Source organism: Falco biarmicus, chromosome 19 (assembly GCF_023638135.1).
Source record: "Falco biarmicus isolate bFalBia1 chromosome 19, bFalBia1.pri, whole genome shotgun sequence".
Classification (NCBI taxonomy): domain Eukaryota; kingdom Metazoa; phylum Chordata; class Aves; order Falconiformes; family Falconidae; genus Falco; species Falco biarmicus.
Genome location: NC_079306.1, coordinates 1,720,147 through 1,733,448, shown reverse-complemented (window position 1 = coordinate 1,733,448; position 13,302 = coordinate 1,720,147). Strand labels below are relative to the sequence as shown.

At 46.4% G+C, this 13,302-nt stretch overlaps 1 protein-coding gene across 8 annotated transcripts in view; it reads right to left on the bottom strand.

Annotated features, from left to right (window-relative positions):
• SCN8A (sodium voltage-gated channel alpha subunit 8) overlaps positions 1-13,302 on the bottom strand; it is a 64,730-nt gene that overhangs the window by 12,477 nt on the left and 38,951 nt on the right. For 6 of the 8 annotated variants that reach the window (XM_056321839.1, XM_056321838.1, XM_056321840.1 and 3 more), the window contains 9 exons: positions 12,085-12,220; positions 10,054-10,292; positions 9,456-9,629; positions 8,132-8,488; positions 6,589-7,059; positions 6,103-6,220; positions 5,267-5,421; positions 4,130-4,303; positions 88-210 (listed from right to left, as the gene is read on the bottom strand). In XM_056321839.1, coding sequence (XP_056177814.1) covers positions 88-210; positions 4,130-4,303; positions 5,267-5,421; positions 6,103-6,220; positions 6,589-7,059; positions 8,132-8,488; positions 9,456-9,629; positions 10,054-10,292; positions 12,085-12,220 — 1,947 coding nt within the window. The remainder of the gene's footprint in view (positions 1-87; positions 211-4,129; positions 4,304-5,266; positions 5,422-6,102; positions 6,221-6,588; positions 7,060-8,131; positions 8,489-9,455; positions 9,630-10,053; positions 10,293-12,084; positions 12,221-13,302) is intronic. The other 2 variants (XM_056321842.1, XM_056321841.1) reach the window with 1 other exon arrangement.

Here is a 13,302-nt window from a genome sequence, read left to right as displayed (position 1 = left end):
TTCCACCAGTTTTGATCAGTTCTAGCATGCTTAAAAAAATACCGCTCCACAGGCATGCAGAAGGATCAGCTGCTAATGGCATCTTACCCTCATCCCCTCAAATCGGGACAACGCTCTTAAAGGCCTCAAAGCTCTTAGTGTCCTAAGGGACTTTATGGCACCTAGTTCCGAGTAGCCCAGGGCATTAGCTATAAGGCTGACTAAAGAGACCTACACAGAAAATAGAAAAAAAAAAAAAAAAAAAAAAAAGAAGAAAAAAAAAAAAAGAAAGAAAAAAAGGAAAAAAAAAAAAAAAAAGAAAAAAAAGGTTCCAGACTGTTAGAATGATTCCCCTAGCACTGATTGCCCAGCGGCCCCCATAATAAATACCGAAGACATGCCACCAGCTGCCTACTTCACTTGACTGAAACGACCTGGAAGGAAATAATGTGGTTGAGAAAGGCGTAAGAAAAGAACAGAGGGGAAAGATAAGTGAGAGAGAGGCAGAGACACACAGACGGAGAAGGGGTCTGTCGGCAGGAAGAGCCCAAACGATGACAAAAACCTTACCCTCGCCCTTTCCTGTCTGCAGGATCCCAGCGGCTCCCATTAAATTTAAGCCCGACAAATTTTAAAGGGACCTATGAGAAAGAATACAGATAAATACACACACTGCACAACCTGCACCCAACTTGTCCCGCCAGCTGCCGGTGCTGCTTCCTCCATGGCGATGGCCTTCGGGGATGGGACTCATGCCTGACTTGGCCAATATCATTTGAAAAAAAAAAAAAAAAAAAAAAAGGGAATGCTGCCCAGGCAGCCCATGCCAACTTTTACCCCCCATGAATCCCCAGGGGTTGGGGAGAGTAAAGTCTCCTGCGCTTCTTTTTGTGCCGCCTTGGAGTTGCAGCGGCGTTCGTGAGCATCCTGGGGGGAGGATGAGGATGGGTAGAGCCCACCTCAGGGATGAGCTGCCCAGGCTCCGACCCCAAACCTCCGGCACAGCTGGGAACAGCTCGTTTCCATCCATTGTCCAACACTGACCACAAAGACAACCTGTTCTCTGTAGCAGCCTGGCATCAGAGTTAGGCTCTACGCTGGGGAACGACCAAATATCCTCAACCGACCGCTCCCGAGGGCGGCTCAGCATCCCGCAGGATTAAGCCCTGCATTAGCAAGAGCCTGAAAGCGTGGGGCCAGCTCTACTTTTTGACCTGGCACATGTATTTAGGGCAGCAGCCCGTTCCCCACGTGAGCCAAGGGACAACTCTTTCGATTAGCTCAGTCGTGACTTGGCCATACGTAAATAGTATCTACAGACACCATCTCATCGGCATCCCACTATCTTCCATTTTTGCCTAGCATCACGTTACAGACACAGATAAGAAACAGATACATCAACCCTTTTTAAAGGAAAAAAAAAAAAAAAAAAGACATCAATATACAGCAACAAATAGAAAAACATGAGACCTCCTCCTACAACAGTTTTAAAACGGTCCCTAAAAAGGGACTTTTTAGCTTAGTTCTCAGAATAGGACACTTCCTATTTATCATCATTCTTTTAACAAAAGGGATAGTAAGATAATAAGTGGAAATTCATTATAGTGACGATTCTTACTCCACACATATTCCAGGGAAATTTCAAGACCAGATTTCCAACGGGTGGGGAAAACTTCAGCCATTTCATCTCATCTGACCGTTGGTGCACGTGGCTTCACGCATTTTCTCTCTTCCTATCTGTCCCCAAAATAAGCGGCCACAACATATGGCAACTGGGGTTTTCCACCTGGTTTTCCCATTTGAAAATGACACTGATAAAAAACACGCTGGGGGTGGCCCAAAGGCTTACAATGAAGCTTTTGAGAAGCAAAATCAGCCTACTCGGGACAGGAGTGAGCCCGTAGGAACACCAGCACGTTAAAAGTCCTGGTCCCGAATTTCAGAATAGGGGTGGGATTTGGAGGTTGGGGGCTATCAGATCCATAGAGAAATACAGAATATAGAAAATCCATACAGAAATATCCTGTAAATATAATACAGGGGACAGGCTTCACTGAGTCCTCACTTCTAGGGCTTCTTCCCCTTGGGATAACGCCTCGCTCCCGAGGAGGAAACCAAGCCAACGGCAGGAACCCCGCTAAAGGCTGGTTTAGCTTTCGTGGGGTCTGGTCAGTATTATTCCCTCGGGACACTCCGACAGAAGACACAGCAGGCAGCGATGGCAGACAAAAGGAATTGCAGATTGACTGAAAAGCAGAAGCTTTCATTATTACCCAGCAAAAGAGTTTGTCTTCACAAATACACCCAGCAAGCTTGGGGAATCAGAGGAGGAGGAGGGTTATTTGACAATGCTAGCAAACCTGAAAAATAATATTCAAGAGCGTTGTTATGATGCAAAGGTTTTATTTGCTGTTAGTTACGGCTGCCACCCTGGCTCCACATTCATTAAAAACCCCGTCATGGACAGGTACAGGGCACGATGCGTAGCTGGGATCTTGTCGGGTAATATTTTGCCATCTCAAATTCACATTTCCCATTTTTTGTAGACCAAAACGTGCCCACTGCCTTGTCTACGACACCAAGTGAAAAGAGAAATTTCACCTAAAGCGCTGGGAATTCAGGATCCCTCTACTTGTTCACTCCCTGTCAATGTGTTACCGGACTGGGATGCTCCTTAAGTTTTACTCCACCAGCAGCCAGATACAAGATGAAAATGAAATTTGTACCACATCTGCCAATTTGTCCCCAGCAGCTGGAATTCAACTGGCAACATGAGGCGTAAGGGCTGGGTTTGTGCTCAGCTGCCGGTTGTTTTTTTACTATGGGACCCCCCAAAATTTCATTTGCCAAATGAGTGCCTCAAAGCAGTGCAGAAGAGACGGTATCTCGTGTTAGTTTCCACTTGTACTTCAACTTCAGGCAGTGAAAGAGATGCGGGGTTATTTTCAGAAGTTACTACTTCAAGAGGTGTGTTAAAAGGAAAAGTGTTAAGAGGATCAGTGAGGACTTTTTTTTTACATATATAAAATATTCAAAATTTCAGGTTTCCACAGGAAATGTAGACATTTTGAGTCACTTCTGCCCCTGAATTCCAAGCATAGTTCCTCCACCTACTCAGAAATATTTCCAGAGTGATAATGTCACTGAACAGCAACTTGGCATAACTGAATCATATTCAAAACGTTCCAAGTGAGAAGCTTGGAAAAAAAAAAAAAAAGATTTTTTTTTTTTTTATACTTGCTCTTGGGGCATTCACTAAGGATACTGATTCACAACTGGATGCGATGAAACGTTTTAAAAGAATCCAAGCCCTTGAGGTTCTAAAGTTCTCTTTTTTTGCAATTCTTTGGACTTCAAGTCCTATCAAATTCCATCATTTTCTGCCACTTTGGACAGCATACACTCCAATTATTTTAAACGCCCCTGCTGTGCTTTCACAGCCAAATTTACTGCCAACACTTCTCTCTATTGGCTTTTTGTAATTCTCAAATTTATTCTCTGCAGGGAAATTGTGGGGCAATCATGTGCTGAGCTGCCCGCAGCCAGCCCTTCCCTTGCTCACGCTACGATCCCTTATCAACAAGCCGCCTCCGCCGGTGGATACTGTCCTGCCTTTCCTCTTTTTAACGGAAGAAAAATGACATTAGAACTTCATTTTGCATAATAAATTCCCAGACTGTCCCAAATCCAGAACGGACCTCGTTAGGTGGTCGAACGGGAAGGTTTTGCCTGCTTCATCGTCCCCCATTGTTAATAACACAAGCAAAGGATTAAAGAGGGTGTCACCGAGGAACGCCGCCTCTGCACAAGTTCTCCACTAGCTCAACATGCCGGTGGGCCTCTTAGAAATGGAATTTTCAGCGGAGCAAAAGGGTCAAGGGCTGGAAAACCCTCCTTGTCTCTGCAGGCTCCTTAAGGATCTGCAGGGCAGAAATTCCAGAGCTGCATAGGAAACACCAGCGATACTCAACAGGCTCAAGGGTTTCATCCTCATCTGGGAAACTCGAGATATCTGGGATTGGCTCCTCATTAAATATATGATTCAGTTAGGACAATTCTCAGGAGAAAGCGTTACACCCAGCATCCTTCTAACTGACTTTTTTTTTTTTTTTTTCTCTCCAACCAGAAGTAAGAAGGAGAGGATACATACGGCAACAATGAGGAAATCCAGCCAGCACCAGGCGTTGGTGAAGAACTTGACGAATCCATAAGCGCACCACTTCAGCAACATCTCCAGGATGAAAATGTACGTGAATACCTTGTCCGCATACTCCAGGATGGTCCGGATGGTTTTTCTCTGCTCTATGTAAATATCCTCAAAAGCCTGGGAAACAACCAGGTACGCGCATCATTACATCAGGTTTATTCCACAGCTCAACATCGTTATCCAGGAGCTTATTCAAACAATACTGAGCAGTGGAATTTCTTATATTATATATAATAATAAACATATTCTTACACAGTGCATCTTTGCTCTAGTAGTTGCAACACTGCAACGCCAAACGAATGAATTAAAAAAAAAAAAACAACACCAAAAAAAAGGAAAGTCCTGAATAAATCACACAAGAACTTCTCTGCCTTTTAGGGATCTGACACAAGCTTTTATATCTAAAATGATACCAGTTCAGCAACTGGTCTCGCTACGGTCCCACAGAGGCAGGTTTTCTCCACAGCTCCGCACATCCAAAAGGGCTGAGCTCATCAGCAATCAGACCGTTAAATTACTACGAAAGCTGTGCACGTAAAGAAAACCAGGCTACCACCATGGGATACGAGCTGTTGTGGACTTGGGTCCTAAAATTCATGAGTAACACGTGCTTGAAGCTGTCCGTCGTGTCACCCCACCTGCTAAACACCATACTGTGCCAAAACAAACCAGGGTGATGATGATCTGTACCTATGGAACACCGCGAGGTCAAGAAGCTCTGCAAACGAGGGATAGCGAAGAAAGGGAAAGATAAATATTTGTGTTCGGTAATGTGAAAAATGAGGCACAGATACAGGCTGACTTTGTCCAAAATCCTCACGTTTCCAGCCCAGCTACGACAGTAGCACTGACTAGATGCACCACATCAATCAGAACCCAGATCTGCAGGCTTTCAGCCTTCACTCTGAATTTCAACTACATCAAAATCACGAATAAAGGCTTTCGTACAGCACCTACCACAACAGATGCCTGTTTTCCAGGCAAGACCCATCATCGCTCGCTTTTTCACCCAATTTCCTACCCACAGCTTTCCCCTAGCCCACCCCCACCGGGCTACGCGTACTCCTCTATTTTACTCACCAGAGCCCCGCTGCTCAGTAGGATCATAAAGATGATGAAGGTCTCAAACCAATTATGTTCCACAATCAGAAAACAAGTCTTCCTCAAGGTCCACCAAGACTTCCCCAGCCCTTCCTCAATATTGACCTGACAACATTTACAGCGCTGCATACAACCTGGAACGGGGACAGGGCACAAAGGAGCGTGAGCGCCTAATTTATTAGGGAGCACGATTTCATCTAAGCCCATCAAAATTGTCACGGTCTACAAGCAGTTTTAATGCTAACAACGTTAGACACGTTGAGTTTCAGTTAAAACTTTCGCGTTCTTGAGGATATTATAATTCTTTCGCCACTTCTGTACCTGGCCACCTGAATTAACATCAATTTGTGAACAGATTAAGCTCGTTCTATTTGGTGAGGTATCCACGCACATGACGGCAGACAAATGGAAAACTTGCTGATAAAATAACCTTGAACCATTTAAAATATCTTTGCCATGGGAATACCTGTAATGGATCAGTCACCGAAAGACACTGAGGCCAGCGACAGAAGCGAAAAAAAACAAACAACCTGACCAGAAGCCAGATTCTTCTGCTTCTGAGGACTCAAGGCATCAGTTGTACGAAAGACCAACTTGCCCTTCCTATAGGTCATCTACACCCTTGGGATGGCAAAGCGTTCGTTTTGCAAATTCTTCTGAACCGCTTCACACAACGCAGCACCCAAGAAAGGTCCGGGAACCAGCGGAGGGTCAGCCCCGATCCAGACTGAGATCCAACCACAAGGGAAGCTTAGGGCAAACATGTCCCCAAAACATCTTGGAGGCTCCTTTCCACGCTCAGAGTCCCACCTTACCTTCTGTGAAGCAAGCATCTGGGTCCAGGTACTCCTCCGGCGCCTCCACGGGGACTTCTTCCACTTCAGGCTTTATATCAATGGTGCTACCTTCGGAGGAGCTGGTATCATCAAGTTTCTTGAACAGAAAAGAAAACCCAATCCAATCTGTAATTCAATCCCAACAAGTATCCAACGTCACGGTGACTTGGCAATTCGTTCACCCGATTTACTGTTGTGGAAGTTGTTTCCTCACTCCACCTCGTCAGGATCCTGACCCAGCTTACAGGTTGACAGGACAGTCCATATTAAGTATTTATATTATATATATAAGTATCTGTGGGTGCCCACAGAGCAACCAGCACAAGAAAAACTCCTCCTGAGTGCAAAGACAACGTAATATAAAGAGTTTTGTGCTGGATCCACCCCGTTCTCCCTCCCAAGATGCTTCCAGGCACTCACACGTGGGGCAAATGACTCAAATGAATTTTTAGCATCTCATCCTACCTCTTTGCTGCCGTCAGGATCCGTATCGCTGCTAAAATCTTCTGTGTTGAGATTTTCAAAATCTGATTCCCCTACAGCAATAGGCACCCGGACAGTGAGATTGGGGTTGTTGATGAAGGACATGTGATCTTCATCTATTATGTACTTCTCCACGCTGCTCCCAATGCCACTCGTCGTACCGTTGCCGTTCTTCTGATAATCAATGTCTCTGTTGATATCAGCCCCTGTATGGTTAGCGATGCAGTTCACCTTCTTGTCGTACAACTCATCCAAAGGTTTGACCTCATCTGCCTCCCGCTGCTTGAAATGAGCCTGCATGAACTCCCGCACCTTCGCCTTGGTCCAGGCGATGCCCTTCTTGATGCGGATCACAGAAATCTGCAGGTTGTTCATCTCCCCGTCATCATCTGTCGCTGCCAAGTTGTCGGCGCTGAAGGAGCTCAGCAGCAAGGCCAAGAAGAGGTTCAGCACCTGAAAGAGAAGAGGTCACACTTGGCAGAGCCGACGCACACGGGTTGGATTCCCAAAGCCCAACATGAGTCTTTAGCCGCGTTAGCAGGCTGCAGAGCTACGCCAGCAACCGCCACGCTGAGAACCAGCTCTGCCACCCCACCGAGGCACACAGGACCCAAGGAACGAGACATGGATCCTGCCACGTGTTCCGTGAGCCCCACACAGTGCCCAGCTGCGCCGGGGGCTCGGCACGGGCACAAGGGTCCCTGCCACGGAGCCCCGTGCAGGATCCACACCGCCCATATTTGAAGAGCGGGATTTACGCAGCAGTCAGCAAAGGGATTTAAATTCAGCCTTATCAGTTTAATCCCACCCCTGGCTCAAAGGAAACGAGCCAGATCCAGGCATTTTAGGTGTCCATGCCCGGCTTCGCTCCCTTGCTCCCACCTGGCCACTGACCCCAAGACTTTATTTTGTCAAAATCCCCCTCGGCGAGACGAGTCCTCTCAGACAGAGCTCCCACCACTGCTCTGAAGGCATGCAACCGTCCGCGCTACTTCGTTCTTGCTTCCATTTCCCTCCGTCAGACTTTTTCTTCATAGAATTTAGAGACCAGAAGGAACCATCATGCTCCAGCCTAACCTCCCACACAGCGGGCCAAATCCTGCACACAACCGTACCTCCTGATTGAGCCAGCGGGAAGATCTGAGAAGAAACTTCCAACCTCGTTTTAACGCTTCGGGACCTGCCCCTGCGTACTGAATTATTTCCTCTCTTGGCTTTGGAAAACCAGGTTTTGCTTCTTTTAAGCTTCTTTTACTCCCTTGGGCAAGGTGGGGGTTGGACCCCTTCAACTGGGGGGTTCATACCTCCAGCGTGTATTGCAAAGCGCTTGGATGCTTTCTTTGTGGGCAATCGTTTAAGGCCTTAATCAAGCCAAGCACATCGTTAATACCATGCTACCCGAGCCAACAGGCCATGAAGGAGCCCAAGAGACTCACAAGTCATTAACTCCCTAGCCCTGCAGTCTCCCCACCTTCTACCCAACCCAGAGGCAACCAATAAAGACCATCAGTAACCATTTACTGACCACTAAATTTCCGATGACCATGACCATCATGAAGACAATCAAGCACATGGCCTGTCCTGCTACTTCCATACAATCCCACATGGTCTCAATCCATTCCCCACACAACACACGGAAGACAATAAGGAAGGAGTGGAAGAAATCGTGCATGTGCCAGCGGGGTAGCTCACAGTCCGGATTGATCTTGCAGACACACTCCTTGTAGCTTTTGCCGAAAAGCTGCATGCCCACCACGGCGAAGATGAACACGATGATGGCTAGCACCAAGGTCAAGTTCCCCAAAGCACCCACTGAGTTACCGATGATTTTTATCAGCATGTTCAGAGTGGGCCAGGACTTGGCCAGTTTGAAGACTCTCAGCTACCAAAGAAACCAAACAAACCCAAAAAAACAAAAACAGAGCAGAGAATGACAATTTAATTTCATCTTAAAGAGGAAAATCAGGCAGAACTTTACGTAAACAGCAACCATCTCGCATTTTACGTAAACATAAGCCCATGCTTCTGCTACCAAAGTCAGCGGGAGCAGGGAACACTTAACTTCTCTTTGAATTTGGTAAAAAAAATCCTGTATTTTGTACTTAGTTATCCCCACACACACAGTGATCTCCCTTTACAAGGGAAAGGCACGGAGCTTCCACCTCGCTTTGCAAACTTTGCAATGTTAAGGAAGACAGAAGAGTTATCTGAAGGCTGTGTGTCACAAAAAATTACTTTTTGCTTCCCCGAATCCTTCTCATCTTCCCCTGGGAAGGATTTGTTTTCCTGGCGCATCCAGAACACACAATCAAAATCTGTTTTCCAGAGGATCTCACTTTGGAGACAGACTTTCTGAAGCTGGATATAAGCGGGAGCTTCTCATTACTGTGCTCCTTGGAAAATCCAACCTCGGTTGTGGTTCTCTGCACCCAAAAATCCAACCCTGAGGTTTTTTGTAATTTCATTTTCAGAAGTTTAACCATTGACAGCACAAGTTAAAGCACACGAAGGCTGGAAGTATCCAGCGCCTTTGTGACAGTGTAACATACAACCTACCAAATGTGACCACATGAAATCAGAGGTGTGTTCTGATGTGGTCCATCTCCACCTCTACGAAGAACAACAAAACACCTCCCAAGTTCTCCTGCGCTGCCTAAACGCAACGAGCCATCGCTCAGATCTCATGAACAGCAGTTGTCAAGTAAGAAGAGACCTCAAAAATGACTCTATTCCACCTCCATCCTCCCCCAAACCAGAAAACAACTGGTGGTTTTTGTCTTTTCTTATGCAAAAAGCTTTCTAGTGGCTCCAAGAGAGTAACATGCAAAAAGAACTGGAATATGGAATACCAATCGGAAAGATCGCAGCACAGAAAGTCCTTCCACATCTGCTAGACTCAGTTCCATTAAACTGAGGGAGACAATAAATCCATCAAAGATGTTCCACCCTTCCTGGAAATAATAGTAGGGATCCATGGCAATGAGCTTCAGGAACATTTCAGCTGTGAAAATTCCCGTGAAAACCTGGAGCGGTGAGGAGAGAGACAAAGGACAGGTAAAGAGTCGCTTTGGTTCAAGTTCTGATGTTCAGGTTCAATATCCAACCCCATCATTTGTCACAGCAACTCAAACGCGCAGCCTCCGCAACGCCACGTGCTCGGCTGCAGTAGTTGTTGCTCCTCCGATGCAGCACAAACACCACTGACCTACTCAGGCATACCAGGAATTAAATATTTTGGAATTTTAAGGAATTAAATAAGGAATTTAAGAATTCTGACCAGAGAAGCGCACCCTTAGCAAACATCTCTGAGTTGACACAGAGCAACGTGGCAAGCTCACACCACTCTGTGTCCTCTAGAACCAGTTTTTTCAGCCTAAATCTTCCTTAACTAGCAATGTATCCCAGTAGGAGCAGATGTGTAAGGAATATTTACCAATAGTATCTTACCAGATTTCCGACGGAGAGCACGTGCTCAAACTCCGGGGTCATTGGGTGGTGCTCCATGGCCATGAACAAAGTGTTCAGCACGATACAGATGGTGATGGCCAAGTCAACAAAAGGATCCATGACAATTAAGTTCACGATCTCCTTCAGCTTCATCCAGTAAGGGTGGCATTCCCAGATCAAAAACGTGTTGGCGAATTTGTACCAGCAAGGGGGACACTTCCTCTGGGATTCTTCCAGCTCTACAGTGACAAAACAAAACAGCAGCAGCGTTGAGTCTTCACCTCTATGGCCACTGGATGTGTCTTGACAGCCGGCACGGCTAAAATACCTCCCCGTCACAAACACCTCCCTGCTTGCACCAAAATTCAGTATTTTGGGGCCAAAGGTGTGTTTTTCCACACGCACACACAACGCCCAAACCAGAAGAACTCCGGGACGCTTGGCAATAGCGAAGACCAAGAGTTACTAAGCCCAGAACCTTACGACCGTGGCCAACCGTGTGGGTTGCCACAATGGAAGAGTTGGGTCAAGTTGACTGCACGAGGTCACCAGGAAGAGCAGTTCCAACCCTGTGCAACAGCCCTGCCTGGCTCTTATGATTCAGTGCCAATTATTTTAAACGAAGGGATTTATTTAACCCAGAACCCATCAAGGTAAAATGGTTTAAATCCAAGTTACAGATCCTGAACTGTCTTTGGTGCCAGTTTTTAAAATAACTTAAATGAATTCTGCGCTGAATGCAGACGCAGTCTAAAAGAGGAAATACATGACATAATGCTGCAAAGGATTTTAAACAGGAATAACCCGATTAAGACTAACCACATCCATCTACAGAAATCAAACGCAATGCCGCGTCCATTATTTTTTTTGTACACTGGCTTATTTCAAGCGCTTAGGGCAAAAAAAAAAAAAAAAAAAAAAAAAATCAGGAGTTTCCCCCCCTCTATTCTTTGACTTGCAATGGTTCCATTGAGGATATACAGCTGTTCAGGCTGAAGTTTTATTCTTCCTGAGTAGGGAAAGGACCGCTGCGCTCTTTTTCTCATTGGTTCTCTGGTTGCTTAGTATTTAGTTGCCTTGGAATTTCTAAAGTTAAAAAAGAGGGCCGTAGCACTGTAGCCTGTAGGCGTTTGTGTGGGAGGGAAGCAGCAGCAGAACCTTGCTCTGTTTCTAAGTATATTTAGTTTTCATACAATTTTATTGCAGGAGACAGCAGGAATTTGAGATCATCAACCTCATACGGCTGCTGTTCAGAAATTTTTGCTGGCTCTTGCATAACAAGAGTTGGAAATCTCATCTCCATGTGCTGTCCGTTTCAGAATTGCTGTCATCCCGCTGTCCCTTTCTCTTTTGACAGCTGTCACACTGCAGCTCTCAGCACAGCTCCCATCCTTTGCTCCCACAGCTCGTAAGCAAAGGGGGGTCCCTGCGGTCCTTGGGAGAAGGCAGGAGCCAGAACACCTGCACCAGGCAGCGCCTTACTCCCATCATCCCTGCACCGCATACTCATCGTTGTAAAAGTACAGCTCTCCGCTGCCTTCACCTCTGTATCTACGTAATTCAGGCGCAAAACCAAGTGAAATAAAGTCTTAATAAATATTTCTGGCTCCATAATGACTCAAAAGCAGCAGGTTTAGGCAAAACCCATGCGGGACTATGAACTACTTGGACGCAGGGACAGCTGAATCCTGCACACCCGATGGGCTCGCAGGTCCCCTGTCAGACACCCAAAGGTCAAACCCGATCTCTGCTGTGCAGCACTTACCTGACCTTGCCCTTGACCTCAGCCCATCCCCCTCCCCCAGCTCCCTACAGCCCAGCTATCGCTCTGATCCCCGCAGCCATCAGCACAGCTCAGGACAGGGAGCCCAGGGCAGACGGGGGGTGAGGAACCCGACCTGTAAAAGCAGGATGGGTCCTCTCTCATCGGATCATTTCGGTCGGAAAAGACCTTTGGGATCTTCGTCCGACACACCAAGGGAGAGCAACTGATAGGTACCGAGGGAGCCCAGACCTCGGAGCCATACCTACCCTCCACGAGGGTATTCGTCAAGCCGGTCATCACACTGTTGGTTCGGTCCTTTCTTCCATAGGATGCGTTCACCTGATCCATGGAGACCAGCAGAGACCCACCAGGTTTCTTTCTAATTTCGATTTCAGTAGTACCCTGCAAAATTCATATGATGGTTAATACAAAGTCTTCAAGCCTTCCCGGTATTTTACAGACTCTCAGCCTAGAAAATACATAAGTCCAAGAGAGAAAAGTGTCTTTGCTCCCACTGTCCTCCCCTTCCTACAAGATATAAATGGTCACACCAAAACTCAAGCCCTCTCATTTCTGCTAGCACCAGTGCTCCCCAGCCTCAGAGAAACGAAGGACTGTATTTTAACGAACATTTCTAATGAAGGCTGCTGGAGTACCAAGTCATTTATGCTCCCTACCACTACCAAACAGCACTAGTGACTTTTATTAACCAGGTCGCTTTACAGCCCAGCTGGTGGGAGCCTGACCCACCCCAGTTAACGAAGGTCAGGAACGCAACATCTGACAGTACCAACATTTGTTTCAAAATCTGCATCTGAAAATTTGGATGGAAGAAGTTCAGCCACATCACCGAGAACCAGCAGGGATTCCTCCCGCTCCAGCCCCCTACGAAGCTTAATTTTTAACATGACAGGGAACTGAACCAGGTCTCGAGTTCATCCCCGTGAAGCATCACCTCGCTCTGCTCCCGTCAAAGCTCGTGCACCTCTAGAGGCACCTCACAGCTTCCCTGCCCTGGAGATGCCCATCCTCGTTAGGCACAACCTGGAGTACTAACAGATAACTACGGGTTTCCCCCCTCATTACAGGATTTTGCCGCTGCCTGCTAACGAAGCAAGGTCTCTGCACAGCCCGTGCAGCTCTCCCAACGTGATAGTTAATCGCTTGTTGCATGTTGAACTCTACGTATAGAGTCAGCAAAATAACTGCTAAGTAATACTTTCTCGTTTACGCATGCATCGTGCAGATTACTATTCCTACCGCATCCATGCTGCTTTAGAAAGGGAATTAACTACTCAAGCAAAACACTGTATTAACATGCTAACTAGGGAGGGGAAAAAACAGGTAGCAACTGATGCTTAACATAACTAATTAAGGTCAAACATGTTACAAGAATTAAGATAACTACAAAAAAATTGCTTGGAATTTATAGGCACGGTAATCAGATTTTTCTCAGAAATGATTGATTTCGGTATCTCTCAAAT